Consider the following 15,713-nt stretch of genomic DNA (forward strand, 5'->3'; position numbering starts at 1 on the left):
GTGGGATGGATGGATGGACGTTCGATCCTCGCAGGCGAGACCGAGAGGGCTGGCGTGGGAAAATAACGAGACATCCGACGAGGCCGGAGTGCGCGGGACTGGACGGGTATCCGAACGGATTGTCGGACAGATTGGTGGTTAGCGACAGACAAAAAGCGAGGCCGACGAAAGCCCAGCCCACCACGACAGACCAGGGCTCCCAAGGTGCGGCACCCAAATCGAATACAGCCGCGCCGTGCGAGCAAGGCCGAAGTCCGCGGAGGCTGGAAGCTGACTGGATGGATATTATTAGGTCGGAATGCGAGAATACGACACAATGCGAGGGTACGGCGATATAGCTCAGAGACGTGCTTTGCGAAGGGATGGGTCGCGTCGTGTTCGGTTTGCTCGAGGCTCAATCTCTCAGGGCCCAGGGAGGATGGAATGAAGGAAACGAAATGAAGTAAGACGAGTCGAGATTCCTCAACAGGTCAGGGTCAAGGAAATCCAGGAGGACCAAATGGTCCATCAATTGCCCTCCGCCATCACATCTTAGGACGCTCTAGCGATTTGTCAGGCGTCATGGCTCCGGATGCGCCTTCCTCAAAGACTCCAGCATTGGCACCTGCCAAATGGGAATTGTCAATCCGACGAGAGGTGGCTTGATGAAAACGGCATGACCTCATGTACAGTACCTTACTCTGCTGTCTCCAGTGGGTGGCTCACTAAAAGCCAACCGTTTTTGAGGCATTGCCAACGGGATTCGAGGGCCAAGGCTGGGCTCTTATCGATAGGCTCGATTCGATAAGAGGGGTCCTTCGATAAGCCTTTCCCCGCCCCCGCCATGGCTCGATGATGGTGTAACGAAGGTCGCGATCTCTGTTAGGCTCGAGTCTGTGAGCCCAGTAGCTTCTGTGACGTCAACTTGGGTCCCAAATCGCGCCAGGTTTTTGCCGTTTCGCTCAACACCATCGAAGCCAAATTTTCTGTTCGAGGACTTCTGCCGAGTCGCACACTACGCTCCCAGACGACGCCATCCGAGGCGAGAAAAGAACCATGAAGCTCACGTCGACGAAACCTTCGCAATATGTCGCGGAAGACGCTGTCACACTGACGGCCGAGGACTCGGAAGACATGGTGCGCGCAATCGTCTCTCGCATGACTTGCAGGCCTTCTCTGACTTTCTCCTCATCCAGTGGCACGCCTACAACTTGATCACAGCCGGCGACACCGTCGTCGCACACGCCGTCCGCAAGGTTGTCTCCGAAACGAAGACCGGCAGCACGCAGTCTGAACGAGTGCACACAATGCTCGCCATCAAGGTCAAATCCACCTTTTTTGATCCCATTGCCGGCCAGCTGCAGGTCAGCGGCGTCGTCAAGTCCGAAAACGCCTATGTCAGCCTGGGCCAGCACCACACCCTCGACCTCGAAATCGGCCGCCCCTTCACACTGAGCAAGCCCGAGGGCTGGGACTCTGTCGCGCGCGACACACTGAACGAGGGCCTTTCCGACGACAAGGATGGCGCCATGGCCGCTGTCGTCATGCAGGAAGGCATCGCCAACATTTGCCTGATCACGCAGTTCCGCACCGTCGTCAAGCAGCGCATCGAGAGCGTCGTGCCGAAGAAGAGGAGCGCCGCGTCAGACACTTCAGAGGGCATGCGCAAGTTCTACCAAAAGACCTTGTCGAACCTGTTGCGAACGGTCAATTTTGACCAACCGCGGCCGCTGCTGCTGGCGAGCCCTGGATTCATCGCTGTGGATTTCAAAAAGTACATTGCGGATGAAGGGCGTGACAAGTCGGACAAGAAGCTGTCGAATATCGCCAAGGAGGCCATTGTTGTGCACACAAATTCCGGTCACGTCCACAGCCTCAACGAGGTGCTCAAGAGCCCGGAGATGGGGAACAAGCTCAAGGACTTCAAGTTCACCAAGGAGACTAAACTCATGGACACCTTCTTTGATAAGTTGAGGGTGGACGACGGGAGGGCGTGGTACGGCACCTCGTCGGTGACTAAGGCGGTGCAGGAGGGTGCGGTCGGTCCAGGCGGTGGCACACTCATCATGAACAACTCTTTGTTCCGTAGCTCCGATATTGCCACGAGGAAACAGTACGTGGCCCTCGTTGACAAGGTAAAAGAAGACGGAGGTGAGGTCAGAATTTTGAGTAGTGATCACGAGAGTGGGCAGAGACTCGACATGCTTGGCAGCGTAGCAGCTCTCCTGTCGTATCCCATCGCAGACCTCGACGACGAGGATGCAGACGATGCTGACGGTGTCGAGGGCGCGGATGACGTGCAGATAATATGAGCTGGACTCTTTGATCAGGGCAATTGTGCAATCTTCATACTAGTGATGTTGTTGGTGATGTTTGGGGCGCGACGCATCTCATAGGTGGAACTGCCTCGGGTTAAAGAGGCCGAAACAGAGCGACACTTAGCTAAGCCTGATGGGTCCTCACAGCCATCTCCGTAACGGCCCCCCTCATGATCATATTGTTGAATTGACGCAACATTCTGTGCTTGAAACTTGTCACTGGCTTAAACATTGAGCTTCTGAAATTCATCATGGCTCCTCAAAATCTTCAGTCCAAGATCAAGCTGAACAACGGCTATGAGATTCCCGCTGTCGGCTATGGCGTAAGTAGGGGAATCCACCTAGACATTGAGCTCGGCTAACTTTCAACTGAACAGCTATGGAAAACGTGAGTAACCGCCTTTCTCGGAGTATGTCTGGGACCTCCGGCTGACAAGGAGCCAAGACCTCCTGAGCAGGCTGAGGAAGTCTGCGGTGAGGCATTGAGGGCTGGCTACCGCCATGTATGTCACACGAATGCGATGCGTCACCTGACAGCTGACTGACATGTATAGATTGACTCTGCTGCCTCCTACAAGAATGAGGCTGGCGCCGGAGCCGCCATCAAGAAGGCCATCGATATCCCCCGCTCTGACATTTTCTTCACCTCCAAAGTCCGCCTCATCAACTACGAAGACTCCAAGGCACAAGTCGAAAAGACGCTGAAGGAGACGGAGCTGGAGTACATTGACCTGATGCTTCTCCACTGCCCCTACGGTGGCTCCGAGGGTCGCAAGGGCGCTTGGAAAGCCCTCGTTGAGGCCCAGGAGGCTGGCAAGGTCCGTTCCATTGGCGTCAGCAACTACGGCGTCCATCACCTCGACCAGCTGGAGACACACATCAAGGAGCTCGAAGCCGAGCGCGGCGGCGCCGGCAAGGGAGGTGCAATCAACGTCGTCCAGTATGAGATTCACCCGTGGTGCGCGAGGAACGACATTGCCACGTGGTCCAAGCAGCGCGGCATCACTGTCGAGGCATACAGCCCCCTGGTTCGCGGCGAACGATGGGGTGAGGAGAACCTGCAGAAGCTGGCCAAGAAGCACAGCAAGTCTGAGGCACAGGTTCTCCTGCGCTGGAGCTTGCAGAAGGGGTACGTGCCGCTTCCGAAGAGCGTGACGCCTTCGCGCATCCGCGACAATACCAACGTCTTTGATTTTGAGCTGTCGGAGGAGGACATGAAGTCTCTGGAGACGACTGAATATGCCCCTGTCTGCTGGGACCCTGCGATCACTCCTCTTGAGGGTCCGCTGAGTGGTTAGAATCATTCACAGATGAATGAATGCATGTTGCAGATCATGCGATTTTCGTCTGCTACGTTGAAAGCCCGAAATTATGTTGCATGATAAGCATTAATCAGGTTTTCTCGGCTTGTCATGGGTTCAGGGCGACGAGTCGCACCTTTGATCGCCTCTACTACATCGTGGTTCATTCCATCGACAATGCCTTGGTACATTTGTCTCATTTCGTGAGGGTATTCAGCAAGGTCGGGAATCGTCCACTGGTCGTAACAGGCGCCGTGAGTACTTGAGGGAAAATAACTTCCATGTCGGCGAAGGAACAGGTAGCAGAGATAACAGAGGTATTTCGAGGCCCCCATACACCTCGGTCTAGTCATGAAAGCATGGGTAGCGCTGCTGAGGTCGTGGTGTACCGAGAGCATGACTTCGGCATGGACATGAGTAGATGCCGCCCACGGCTGGTAGGCAACTTCGATGGGAGTTGCTTCGTACGGGGTCAAAAAGATAAGCTCAACGTCTCCGAAGAGGCCCGAAAAATCCAGTGCGTAGTCCGTCAACGTCTTGGAAATTCTGTAATACGCCGCAATCTTTTCGACCTGGTGCAAGGTCTTAAGGCATGCCTGAATCTGCGAGGTTGCCCGCACTTTTTGAAGGCGATGAAGAAACTCCGCTACCTCCTGCGAGACGCAAAAGTCAAAGCAAGCGCAGATGAGATTGAGGCGCTGCTGGGCTTCTGCTGCCGGTCCTCCTTCCGGGGCTACCTCGAAAGCCTCGAGGACTGACGCGAGAGAGGCAAGGTGCGCTTCGATACTGACGCGCTGAGAGCGTTCAGAGCGAGCATAGAGTAGCTGAGCTCTGTGTTTCAGATTCTCAAAATCTGCAAAGAGAGGCTTTTTGTGCGTCCTGGCGAGGTATGTCGGCTTTGTCCATCTGACCGAGCGCAGGCGATTCAAAAGGCGTTGACTGTGGTATCCGGCAATCTGACCGAAAATGTTTTGAAGAACGGTGCCCTGGTTGCTCGTGGTCACTGTTGAGAGAATTTTGAAGATGCCATTGAGAAACCTCTGTGCAGCTTCGTCGATGGCATCGACAGAAGCAATTGTAAATCGAAGGCTAGGCCCCGACGAACCCAAGGACAAATGGGTTGACTCTTGAACTGTCGCAGCTGCCACAGACTGTGCGCCTTCGCCGACGGCAGCGATGAAAGAGAAATCATCAGCGAGCTGCTGCTCTTGTGATAGCGCGAGCTGATAGCTTGCCGACTTCTCAGAGATGGGGTCCCAGCTTGACACGGGAAAATGCTGGCAATCAAGAGGCACGGCATTCGTCTGCCGCTCAAGAGCTACAACATTGGAGCGGAAGGTTGTCTCAGGCGTGGTGTTCCATATCGAAGAGCCAGGCAAGGCTGTCCGGGTTGATTGACGCACATGGACTGGCATTGCTGTTGCAGAGCAAGCTGATGGGTTGCTCGCCCGGTAAGATGTGGAATGCAAGAATGGTAGCAGAAGCTTGTGGGTCACGAAGGCGCAAACAGTGCAGGGCAATCCCTGGGACAATGAAGCAACACCAAACAGCATCCTCCTGTGGAATCTTGGTATACAAATAAAACACCATTATTTTATTTCGCTGTTCTTTTGCGAGACGATCCAGGGCCCGTGAGTCTTCCGCCTCGCGCCTCCCGCGCCCTTCAAGTGAGTTTCACGACATGCTTGCATCCACAGATTTCATACATCATGGTCTTCAAGTTGCTCAATTCTTGAGCGTCATAGGTATCATTAAACGCTAATCGTACGGAAGATGCTGAACTCATCACCCGTGGCCACCAAGCTGCCCGTGATCTGGGGGTGCCAGTGCAGCTCCTTGACGTTCGAGAGGTAGTGGACGAACAGCAGCTGGGGAGGCACGTCCTTGACGCCGCCCGTATCCTTGCTCTCTTCATCGTCCAGCTCGACAGCCAGATCCCACAGCGTGACGGTGTTGTCACCTGCCGCCACAGCAATGATACTGTCGTCGGACGGGTGCCACTCCACGCTGGTGATCTGCTCCTTGTGGTAGTCAAAACTGGCAATGGGGGTGGGCTTGTCGCCCGTCCCCTTCCAGTGACGGAGATCCCAGACGCCAAACACACCATCGTCGGCGCCAGAGGCCAGCAAATGGGTGGTCTGGCGAGACCAGGACAGCACGTTGACATCCGTGTCGCTGACCTGGACCGTCAGGGCGGGTTTCCTGCTCTTACTCCTGACGTCCCAAATCCTCACCGTGCCGTCGCTAGACGCCGAGGCGAAGACGGACTGTTCCGAAGGACTCCACTGGATGTCTTCGACACTGCTAGTGTGGCCTTGGAAAGGACGGGTATCGGTAACGAAGCCCCCGCCGTCGGTGCGGGTGGTCGCATAGATCAAGCCGTCGTTATCACCGGTGAGGAGCTTGCCCCCAGGGACGATAGGCGACCAGTCCACCGCGTATCCTTCGGCCTTGTGCGCGCGAATCGTCGACACAGGCTTGTTCTGTTGGGCGGTGATTGTGGTGCCCGGGTTGTCGAACGATGTGAGATGGGGAGTGATGTCGTGGATGAAGACGTTGGTCGACTCAGTCATCGTGGCCGTCAGTGTTGTAGGTGGCCTTGAGGCATCTTGCGAGGGAATCTGGTGCGCACGAACACGGTTGGTCGTCGAGTTTAGGGGGATCGTCTTGGACTCGAGGATAGGGTCGGAATCCTCGTCGTCGTCATCGTCCTCCTCCTCGTCCGACTCGTCCTCCTCAAGCTTGTCCATCCGGCTCAAACCGCTGAACTTCATGACCATCAGTCCGTTCTCTTCAGCGCGATCACTCGCCGCCTGGGTACCGGAAACCGAATACATCGTGGCGGGGTAAACCTTGCGGTTGTCGCCCAGGTTGTCGCGGAGAAGGTCGAACGAAAGGCAGGGCCACGGCGTGTTGAGGTTGTGAAGCATCTGGTACGTGGTGAGATCGGGGGCCAGCGTCTGGCCAGGCTCGAGCTTGCTCCGGCCGACGATGAAAGTGCCTTGGTCAACTTCCATAGCACCTGGGAAAGAAGGTCAGACACAATGTCTCGCGGAAACGTCAGATAAAAGCATACCCTTTTCCTCGGCCTCGCGCTCCGCATCTGGTCGTCCGTCAACGCCAGCCTCCAGAATCTCATCCTCGCTTTCGCTCTCGAACTCGTCCTCAAACTCGTCTTCAAACTCGCCCATCTCGTTGTCGCCGTCAACGTCCATCTTCTCGGGACGATCACCGGCCTTGAGGGGGCCGTCGCCCATTTCGGTGTCGGCCGTTCGCTTCGACATCTTTTTAGCTTTCCCTTTTTGCGAAAGGATCCGTTATATCGTGGCGAGGAAAGTGTCAGGAGTCGCTGTCGCAAAAAAAAGACCCAGCCCGATATGGCGGCCCCTCTGAACCAATTTTTTATTTTTTTTAATCGATTGGGGATCGACCCCGCGGCTTGTGGCTTGTGCCTGGGCTCAGTGGCTGATAGTTACCCCGCCAAAGTACCTGGTTGTGCATCACATGACCGCGTGGCCACTGCGCGCGTTGCCACTTGTTTGGCAACGAGGTGTGTCGAGCGCGACCCCACTGTCTAACTCATTCACCACTGCCTGGTCCTGGATCATACAATCCAGCATCACTCGTTTCTGCACGTATAGAACACACGTTTACTCCAGCGCCTACATTATAATTCGCGTGGCGCTTTGGTTTCTTCTGACTCACTTGCTATATTTTTCAGGCTCTCATTTCACGTGCTGATGGGCCTGCCAGCATTCAAAACGAGGCATGGCTAACCATCCGCCATCATGACGTTGGAACAGCGCAAGTTCAGTGCCGTCCCCGACAGGCTTCGCCCTGTCAGCAATGTTCCACTCTCCGACGCAGACCGACGACCGATGACCTCGAAGCAAGCGAAGAAGCTGCATCTCGAGAGAAATCGCGGGCCTCGCTTGACGAAACAACAACAGCGAGAACGCGACCGGGAACTCCAGGCTGAGATCCGACGAGAGATCGCGGAAAAGGAAAAGGCGGAGAGGCAGGAGAAAGACCGGGTTCGGCAGCAGGCAAAGGCCAAAGTACTTCGCGACAAGAAGAAGGCGAAAGAGGATGCTGAGAAAGACGCAAAGCGCAAGGCTGGGCTGCCGCTTGCAACATGTCGTCCCAGTCAGGATACGATTGCTCGGTTCTTCAAGTCGAATCGTGTCGAGAAGAAGACGAGTATTTCAGGACTAGAAAAGCGGGAACATAAGGAGTCTGTGATACCAAGATGCCAAGCAGAAGAAGCAAGGCCAGAACCGAGCCAGAGTCACGGAGAACAGCAGCACGTCGAGTCGCTAGCAGCTCCTACAAAAGTGGCGAAGCCTCAAGAACCTACAGAACCCAAGCCCTCCGCAGCTCCTTCGACTGAACTGGTTCGCTTGCTTGCCATTAGTGAGCAGGAAGAGCTCACGGAAAAGGACAACGACGCAGACGAAGAACCAAGCGCGGCGCCATTGTACACGGAACCTCGGGAAGAAGCACAGCTTGAGGTGCCTAGAAGCCCTCCGAAGAAGCGCGTCAGACTAGATGAAGGGGTTGGCGACCAAGTATGTTCACCACCGCTGATCATACAGCGAACACCGAGCCCCAGCCGCCCTTCTTCTCCCACGATTTCACTGGCAAGAAAGGAGGCTTCGCAGCATGATGGGCAGGCTGACCTAATCACCAACACCCCTGCGCTTGATTGCGTACAAGATCGCATTCACGACTCACATTCTCCTCCCGTCAAGGTGCCTGTCACAGAGGCAGTGACAACCAGGCTGTGTCGCGACCAGATTGATCGCCCTGGCTTCATTCGAGCTTCTGCGTTGCGCGACACCCCAAAACATGGAGCTGTGCCACGGTTCGTGCGACCACCGCACCCATCCGCCTACAAGGATCGCCAAACCAGGCCCGACACTGACTCCGGCGCCCGCAAGTTTCTGCAACCTGCAATGGAAAAGGTTCTTCGCACGGACTTGCCTTCATTACCCCCGCCGTCCAGCACGCTTGCATTCATCAACGATAACCTCGATGATTTTTTTGGGGATTGTTCTCAGTTGGCACTCGAGGAAGCAAGCACGAAGAAGGGTGGCGAGAATAGCAATGTCCAGACCAACAAGCTCTCAAGCCAAAGCCGGAAGAGACCAGGCGAAGCAGCTCCAGTAGACGTCTGCAAGAAGGGCCGACCTTCTCCTGCGGTTGCGCCCGTGGTCGATCTGCTCCCAGAATTCGGAGATCTGGACAATTTGTTTCCCAGTGGCACGCAACTTCAAAGAGAGCTGTTGGAGGACCAGGTTGTTTCGAAGGTCCACGACTTCGGCGCCGAGCCTGCCCTACGAGGCCAGGCTGTTCACCGAGCAGGCTCAGGTGGCGCCAGAAAGAAACAGTGCCCCAAACAGAATCGTCTCACTCTGCTCCAGGCAGATGCGGGCGATGCCATGCCTTTCTTCTGCAGCCAGGACTTCAACCTCTCGCCTCAGGACATGCAGGAGATCGAAGCACCGCCCGTAATGGCTGCGAAGACGGCACGCCGGGAAGCACCAGAGCGCATGGCGTGGCAAGCAGAACAAGCTGCGCCGTTGATACCGATGACCTGGAAACGCAGACGACCAGTCATGCAGAGTTTCGCAACTGGCAGGACTCGCCAGTCGAAAGTCACGACGCAGAAACCTCGGCCTGATCCTAACCAACGCGCCAACGCCCGCGCGCCACAGAACGTGGTGGAGATTCGCCAAACCGAGCCTCCAGCCATGGTCAACCCGTCAGAACCCCCCGCAGCAACAGGCCAGCGCGCGCCGTTGCGACCGGTCAGCAACCCTCCGGAAGCCGCGCAACCGCCGCAACACGCCGTGTCGTCGCAGGACCTGGCGGCCATGCTCGAAGCAGACTGGGACGATGATTGCCTGCAGGCTCAGCACCGGCCGCAGGAGCAGGAGGCAGAGCCGCAAAAGCCGCGCCCCGAACTCGACGAGCCCCAGGATCTTTGGGATGCAATCTCATCCCAAGACCTGCGGGCCGTCTTTGCGGATGAAGACTGGGGCAACTTGGCTGTGTGAAGCTCAGGCTCCAAAGGACTGTGCGCTCTGCATCATGTGAACGACAGGGGCGAAGAGGGGGGTAGCTGTTGCTTTTGCCGAGGGCCCGTGGGTCGCTTTTGTTATGGATACTGGGAAACAGGCGCTGTGGCGAGATCGGAGACGCGTGATGAGCTGATTGGGGGAAACCCTGTCTCAAGACAGAGGTGAACATACTTCGGCCGATATGGACAACGGCTGGGCGCTTGGGAGATATTTGTTGGGAGAAGGAAAGAGCATTGATGGGCGTTGCTACGACATTTTGACGGATTCTGGGAGTTAGAGAATTGATACCCATTTGTTTTCGTTTTCCGAATCAATCACCAAGGCGTCTGTTGGTCTGCCGCCAATATGGCAGACTTACCTCGAATCTTCGCCTGGGTGTTGTGGTACGGTGCGCAACCCTTTTCATCTACCATGTTAGCAAGGTAACCCATCATGTTCGTCCACTTGTGTTCGTATGCTAGTATGCGACATGCACTTGACCGCGGGCGCACTCTCAAGGTGTTGAAAAACGGGATAACATAATTCAAATCGTCCTAGCCTTAGGCACAAGGCGCACGACACATGAACTTGAAAAAGCCAAGCCAACGCTGCCTCCCTAGCCCGGCCGAATAGGGCCATGTCTAGAAACGCCATTCCATGCATAACCGTGAACCCTCATGTCCAGTCCCATTCCGGGGCGCCTCATAAATCCCTCCAATGCCTGTCAGACTGGGTGCGTTGTCCAGCCTGTTGACAAAAGGCATCATAACCCGCGGTACAAAGCAGTCGTCCACACAGTGATTCTCTCTCGCCAACTCTTCTGCTCATTCCTTCGATGGGCGTTTTTGCCGTGCATCGTAGGCTACAGATAAATGCCAACCCATGATCCCTTATTGGTGACTTGCGTGTCGCAACCTTCGACAGCGCACGACAGTTTGTGATCTCGCCCGGCATGGAGGAATCCCGTGTTGGGTCTCTTGTTCGTGGGCTTCCGGTTCTCGTAGCAGTCCTCGCAGTAAACCTTTGTATCACATTAGCAAATGAATCGGTCACGACAAAGTAGTATGAACGTACATGGCCACAGCCCTTAAGCGCCCAGAAGTGATGCTCACTTCGGGGCCGCTTGCCGAGTCGGGTGCTGCGAGACGCCTGAGGTGCAGGAGCAGAAGGTGCCTCGAGGGGGTCGTAGGCTAGCTCTTCGTTGCATGCAGGACAGACAAATGCCGAGCTATTGTCGGCCTTGGTATCTCGAGAAAAGCCAGAACGTGCTGCAGGGGGTGGAACGTGAACAGGTTTGGGTGATGGAGGACGCTGGTCAAAGGCGCTGCGCTGATACTGAAGTTGGATGTGGCCAACGGGGTTGAAGGGATTGCCCATCATACCCTCCACCATGTCGAGGTTGCCGTCCGCCGGGTCGGGGTTGAAGAGGTTGAGAAACGGCAAATGATGCAAGAAGTTACGTCGCAACCCGTTGAGCATGTTGGCCTGACGGGAACGGGCTCGCGACTGCACGCCTTCCCGGCGGTTTGGCTGCTGCTGCCTCGGAATCGGGCGCTGGTTGAGGAACAGGAGCTCTGGGGAATGAACAGCCCGGCGCGGCGCCTGGGGCCAGCGTGTACCCGGCAATAAGGGTGGTAAAGGACGGTCGGGCGCATCGTCTGTAAGATCTATGACTGGCGGACCGCCGAGAATGCTGCTGTCGCTGCGAGCAAAAGCGGGTGGGTTGCGGGCTTGAGAGTTTTGGCGGCGAACGTTTTGAGAGACAGGCCGGGCGTGCGCCTGTATCGGGCTGTCGGGCTCATTTGTGAGGTCGATGACTTCAGCAGCACCAGACTGCCGGGATTCTTGTCGCTGAAGCGAGGGAGGAACGTGATGTCGTGCGTCCAGTTCCACATCAACGAGAACATCGCGAGCGTGGCGCGAGCGAAAACTGTCGCGCCCAGGGTACTCGTCACCCTCGGAACTAAGCAGATGAACAGGGGAGAAAGGCCGTCGTGCAGCATTCCGGTTGGGCGGTCCCGGCACGAGCCTTCTCGCACCGCCTGCGTCGCTTGCTCTTCCATCGTCATTTTCTAACAGTCGAAGAAGATTCCCCACTGCCCTGCCGCCCTGGTCGGCGCCGTTGCCTTGGCTTGTTGCCCCTTGGGACGCGTGGAGTGGTTGCCGGATATGAGGGTTCTGTGCCTCGAGCTCAGCCTCTAGGCCCTCAATCTCGGCAAAGTCAAAGGCGGAGTCGAGCTCGCCCATCCAGTCCAGGTCGTCCCCAAAGACACCCAAAGCCACATCGCGTGCTAATGCCACATCACGGGGGTCGGCGCGTCGGTTCTGAAGGTCCAGTGCTTCTGGTCCTGAGCTGGAAGGAGGAAGACTGCCCTCGGCAACCGATCGGTAGGAGTGGTTGGAGGGGGAGAGCGAGTGTATGTCGGAAGACTCCATGTCGTCGCTCAGAGGTTCTGGCTCAAAGTCGGGATCATTGTCATCGCGAAACATGTGGTCGAGGAACATGGGAGGAAACGCAGCGGGCGAATCGCCTGCGTCCGCCATGATTTGTATGTCTTCATCACTGTCCAGGCCGTCTAGTGACACATGCCCGTTGTAGGGTGATAGGTCGTACTCGTCGCTGCCTACAAAGAGGGACGCTTCGGGCGACGACGCAGCCATGCTGCTTGTCGGCTTTATGCGGGGGGGGGGGGAGGAGGTCGTCGAGGTGGGCGGGTCGGAGAGTTGGAGAGTCGGGGATCGAGGTCTATATATCGCGTGATGTCACTCGGCCGATCGAGCGCGGTCGGGCGGCAGAGGGACAATGATGTTGGTTTTCGAATCCTCTGCTTCGACGCTGAGAAACATGTGCTCTTCTCAGCCGTCCTTGCTGGTGGGGAAAGGGTGGTCGAAGGGGCAAAAGACGTCGTCGTTATCGAGCCGGAGATAAAGGGCGCTGGCGGAGAAAGGCGCAAGGTACTCAGTCGAGCGTGCCGAAGCTGTAGGAATTATTGCAGTGGCGAGGCTACAACAAATGATGCACATTGACCCTGTGCGCGCTCGAGATGTCGACCCGCCTGCGGACAGCGGAGAAAAGAAAGGCGATGAAGGCGAGCGGGTCGCTACAAAACACTGAACACTGCAGGCCCTCCAGCGAAAATGCCGTGATCGGTGCGGAGGGGATGGAGGACGTCGAGGCTCAAAGCGGCTGACGGCTGATGCAGTGTTGTGTTTCGTCGAACGCAATGTCGAAGTTGAGTCAGATACCCAAGGTAAGGTACCTACGTAGGCAGTCAGGCAGGTTGACGGCGGGAGTCTGAGGCAGCCGGCATGGGCCGCCAGGTGGGAAGTCGCGCGCTGGTGAATGATGGTCCACGAGAGTTGGGGGGTGGTGATGATGCTTTACCAGGAAGGTGATGATGCACTGGGTACCTGCCGTGAAGTACCTTATTGAAAGGAAGCGCCGCCCCAGGGATTCGGGGCCGGGCTTTGGTGAACAGGCGTGATTACCTATTCACGTAGGTATGCAGGTATCCATCGATGGTCTTCTCAGCCGGCCCGCCACAATGGGCGATTCCGCCTTCCAGGTGTTTGTTCTGGGCCGATCGAAGGGGGGGGGCAATGACAAACGTCACTACGTACTTGCCCTGAGGCAGGTGCAGTCTAGTGCACCGTGCAGGAATCGGTACAGGGCAGGCCACAGGCTCACAGAATCTGAATGCCTCCAGTCGAGTAACCGTGTGGGGCCTTTCAAATGCCTTTCAGCCGCCGCCGACCTCAGGCGCGTAGCGTTGCCCCCTGGTCCCTGTGACCTTTTGGGACCAACTGCCGCGAGAAGCTTATCAATGTGCCAGACAAGATCCGATCCTGCAGCAGGTACACCTCCTGTACGTGGTTCACTCACAATCTTGTCAGTAAGGATGCCAGCTCTCGCCGTGACCACGAAGCCATGTAGGAAGCCGACACATCTCTCCTTGCAGCTGATGTGCGGCATAGCGCGCAGCCCATGAGGCACATGAGGCACGGTATCAATAGATGCCACTGAACAGGATTGGTTTCAGGAGGAGATTCGTGCCGTCGAGTGAACCACGCTTGTTATTGTTAAGTCCATGCTGCACAACAAGCTTGTTTGACCTTTTTCTTTTCCTCGCCTATGATACAGTGCCACCAGGGGCAATAAAAAGACCAAAAAGGCTCCTGACGGAGATCCAACCAGCCCCTGTCCCGCGCAGCCATGGTGCCATCCTCGGCAGTATTGCGCCCACGATCGATTACCCCTCCTTGACACCAAACACGGACACGACACCCTCCCCGTTGACGGAGACGAGCTGCCTCGCCTTGTCACCCCACCGGACGGCCACGGCTGTGACGGAGCTGCGGAACGGCTCCGACCACGACTTGGAGCTCTTGGTGTACTGCTGCACCGTGATACCGCTGGCGCCGGCTGTGGCGAGGAACTGGCCCGAGTAGTCCCAGGCGAGCGACTGCACCGAGCCGCCCGTCTCGAGAACCTTGGCCTTGGCCGCCTCGCCCTCCTTTCGCAGGTCGAAGATGGTCACAGAGCTCTGGCCCTTGGCCGTCGCGGCGACCCAGAAACCGTTCTCGGAAAAGGCAAGCGCCTGGATGGGGGCGCCGAGGGAGAAGGACGCCGCAACGTCGAGCGTGGCCGTCATGAAGAGCTTGAGATCGCCGGTGGCCGTGCCGGCGGCGAAAATGTGGCCATCCGGGTGGAAAGAGCAGCATGTGAGAGCTGGGGGGGGGCTTGTCAGTACGGAAGCAGTAACGACCAGGGGATGGCCAAACGTACCGGCATCGCCGTAGGTGCGGCTAACACGCGACATGGTCGACAGGTCGTAGAAGACAATACTCTTGTCCTGACCGACGAAGGCGAGCAGGTCGCCAAGAGGGTGCAGCGCAAGGGCCGTGACAGCACCGGCGTTCTCGGCCAGCGAGGCGATCTCGCTGCCGCTCTCAAAGACCTTGACGGTGCCTTGCGTCGTCGAGAAGATGAGCTTGCTGCCCGTCCAGACGGTGTCGGTGATTGGCTGGCCGACCTGGACATGGCGCTCCAGCTTGTCAGAGTCGATCGAGTAGATAGCGGCATTGCCTTCGGGTCCTGCGATGGCAGCATAGTCGCCCTCGAGGGCGAGCGAAGAGGTGTGGGGGACGGGCAGCGTCGTCGAGGCCGTGGTCTGGAAGGCCGCAAGTTCCTCGGGCGTCGCCCAGCCTTCGGGCACGGGGCGCTTCTTGCGCGACTTGGAGAGCCTGGATTGGTGTTTGTTGTCAGTGTGTGATGGCAGGCAGATTGACAGAAATGTGCGTACTCTTGGTGCTTCGCTGCCACCCTCTCGGCAACCTCCTCCGGAAGCGTCTCGACCGAGTCGACGGCCATCGCATCGCCATTGGCGGCGCCACCCGTGACAGTAACCCTCGAGAGAGCGTCCCTCGCCTCGTCCCTCTCCCTCGTCAGCCGCGCGATGACGCGAACCGCAGCATCGTGCTGGTACAGAGCCGTCGCGAGCTCCTCACGGGTGCGGGCCAGCTGCTCCTTCAGGTTATACGTCTCGAGCGCCAGCGCATCCCACTCGTTCTGGAAGGTCGCGAGGAGGGCGGGGATCGATGTCAGGGTCGGGGGTCGTGGCCGGACGATGTGCGACTGGGAGAGGGGGAGGAGGTCGTCGGTCGTCAGGGCTTCGCCGGTTCCGGGCTCGGTGCCATTCTCCGTGATGTACTTTTCGATGAGGCGCTTCTCGAACACGGCGCCTTGGCCAAGGTTAGCGAGCGTTGAACATCCAGGCGGTGACGGGGTCAGACTGTACCAGACTTCCTCGAGGCGACAGGCTCCTGGGGAGTCTCTCCCGAGACTAGTCATCCATTGGTTAGCGACGCGTATGAGCGCATAGTGGTGTTCCCGAGCAGACATACTTCCACACAACATGCTGATTGTGCTTCTATGCTTTTTGGCGATTGATCGATGTGCAATGGGAATGGAGACGATTCGTTGTGAAAAAGGTAGGCGAGGCGCAGGGCGTGGCGGATGCAATTGCGACTGTCCAATATGCTAACGAGCCAGC

The 15,713-nt window shown here is 57.2% G+C and overlaps 7 protein-coding genes across 7 annotated transcripts; 3 read left to right on the forward strand and 4 right to left on the reverse strand.

Annotated features, from left to right (window-relative positions):
* Positions 1–1,035: 1,035 nt before the first annotated feature.
* Positions 1,036–2,291, forward strand: DOM34 (Translation factor pelota; the record flags this gene model as incomplete). Its single annotated transcript, XM_028636055.1, has 2 exons — positions 1,036–1,116; positions 1,176–2,291. The coding sequence occupies 2 exons, from the start codon at positions 1,036–1,038 to the stop codon at positions 2,289–2,291; spliced, it is 1,197 nt and encodes a 398-aa protein (XP_028497817.1).
* Positions 2,292–2,548: 257 nt separating this feature from the next.
* On the forward strand, positions 2,549–3,595 carry D7B24_001837 (uncharacterized protein; the record flags this gene model as incomplete). Its single annotated transcript, XM_028636056.1, has 4 exons — positions 2,549–2,620; positions 2,675–2,685; positions 2,743–2,800; positions 2,852–3,595. 4 exons carry the CDS (start codon positions 2,549–2,551, stop codon positions 3,593–3,595), a joined length of 885 nt encoding a protein of 294 aa, XP_028497818.1.
* A 71-nt stretch (positions 3,596–3,666) lies between these two features.
* D7B24_001838 (uncharacterized protein) lies at positions 3,667–5,013 on the reverse strand (the record flags this gene model as incomplete). The annotated part of the gene is made up of 1 exon (XM_028636057.1): positions 3,667–5,013. One exon carries the CDS (start codon positions 5,011–5,013, stop codon positions 3,667–3,669), a length of 1,347 nt encoding a protein of 448 aa, XP_028497819.1.
* A 336-nt stretch (positions 5,014–5,349) lies between these two features.
* RRB1 (ribosome biosynthesis protein rrb1) lies at positions 5,350–6,882 on the reverse strand (the record flags this gene model as incomplete). Its single annotated transcript, XM_028636058.1, has 2 exons — positions 5,350–6,620; positions 6,675–6,882. 2 exons carry the CDS (start codon positions 6,880–6,882, stop codon positions 5,350–5,352), a joined length of 1,479 nt encoding a protein of 492 aa, XP_028497820.1.
* Positions 6,883–7,386: 504 nt separating this feature from the next.
* Positions 7,387–9,657, forward strand: D7B24_001840 (uncharacterized protein; the record flags this gene model as incomplete). The annotated part of the gene is made up of 1 exon (XM_028636059.1): positions 7,387–9,657. One exon carries the CDS (start codon positions 7,387–7,389, stop codon positions 9,655–9,657), a length of 2,271 nt encoding a protein of 756 aa, XP_028497821.1.
* An 865-nt stretch (positions 9,658–10,522) lies between these two features.
* Positions 10,523–12,321, reverse strand: D7B24_001841 (uncharacterized protein; the record flags this gene model as incomplete). Its single annotated transcript, XM_028636060.1, has 2 exons — positions 10,523–10,681; positions 10,735–12,321. 2 exons carry the CDS (start codon positions 12,319–12,321, stop codon positions 10,523–10,525), a joined length of 1,746 nt encoding a protein of 581 aa, XP_028497822.1.
* Positions 12,322–13,910: 1,589 nt separating this feature from the next.
* D7B24_001842 (uncharacterized protein) lies at positions 13,911–15,577 on the reverse strand (the record flags this gene model as incomplete). The annotated part of the gene is made up of 4 exons (XM_028636061.1): positions 13,911–14,904; positions 14,964–15,402; positions 15,459–15,503; positions 15,565–15,577. 4 exons carry the CDS (start codon positions 15,575–15,577, stop codon positions 13,911–13,913), a joined length of 1,491 nt encoding a protein of 496 aa, XP_028497823.1.
* Positions 15,578–15,713: the final 136 nt, after the last annotated feature.

This window comes from Verticillium nonalfalfae, assembly GCF_003724135.2.
Source record: "Verticillium nonalfalfae strain VnAa140/NRRL 66861 chromosome Unknown scaffold_14, whole genome shotgun sequence".
Classification (NCBI taxonomy): Eukaryota; Fungi; Ascomycota; class Sordariomycetes; order Glomerellales; family Plectosphaerellaceae; genus Verticillium; species Verticillium nonalfalfae.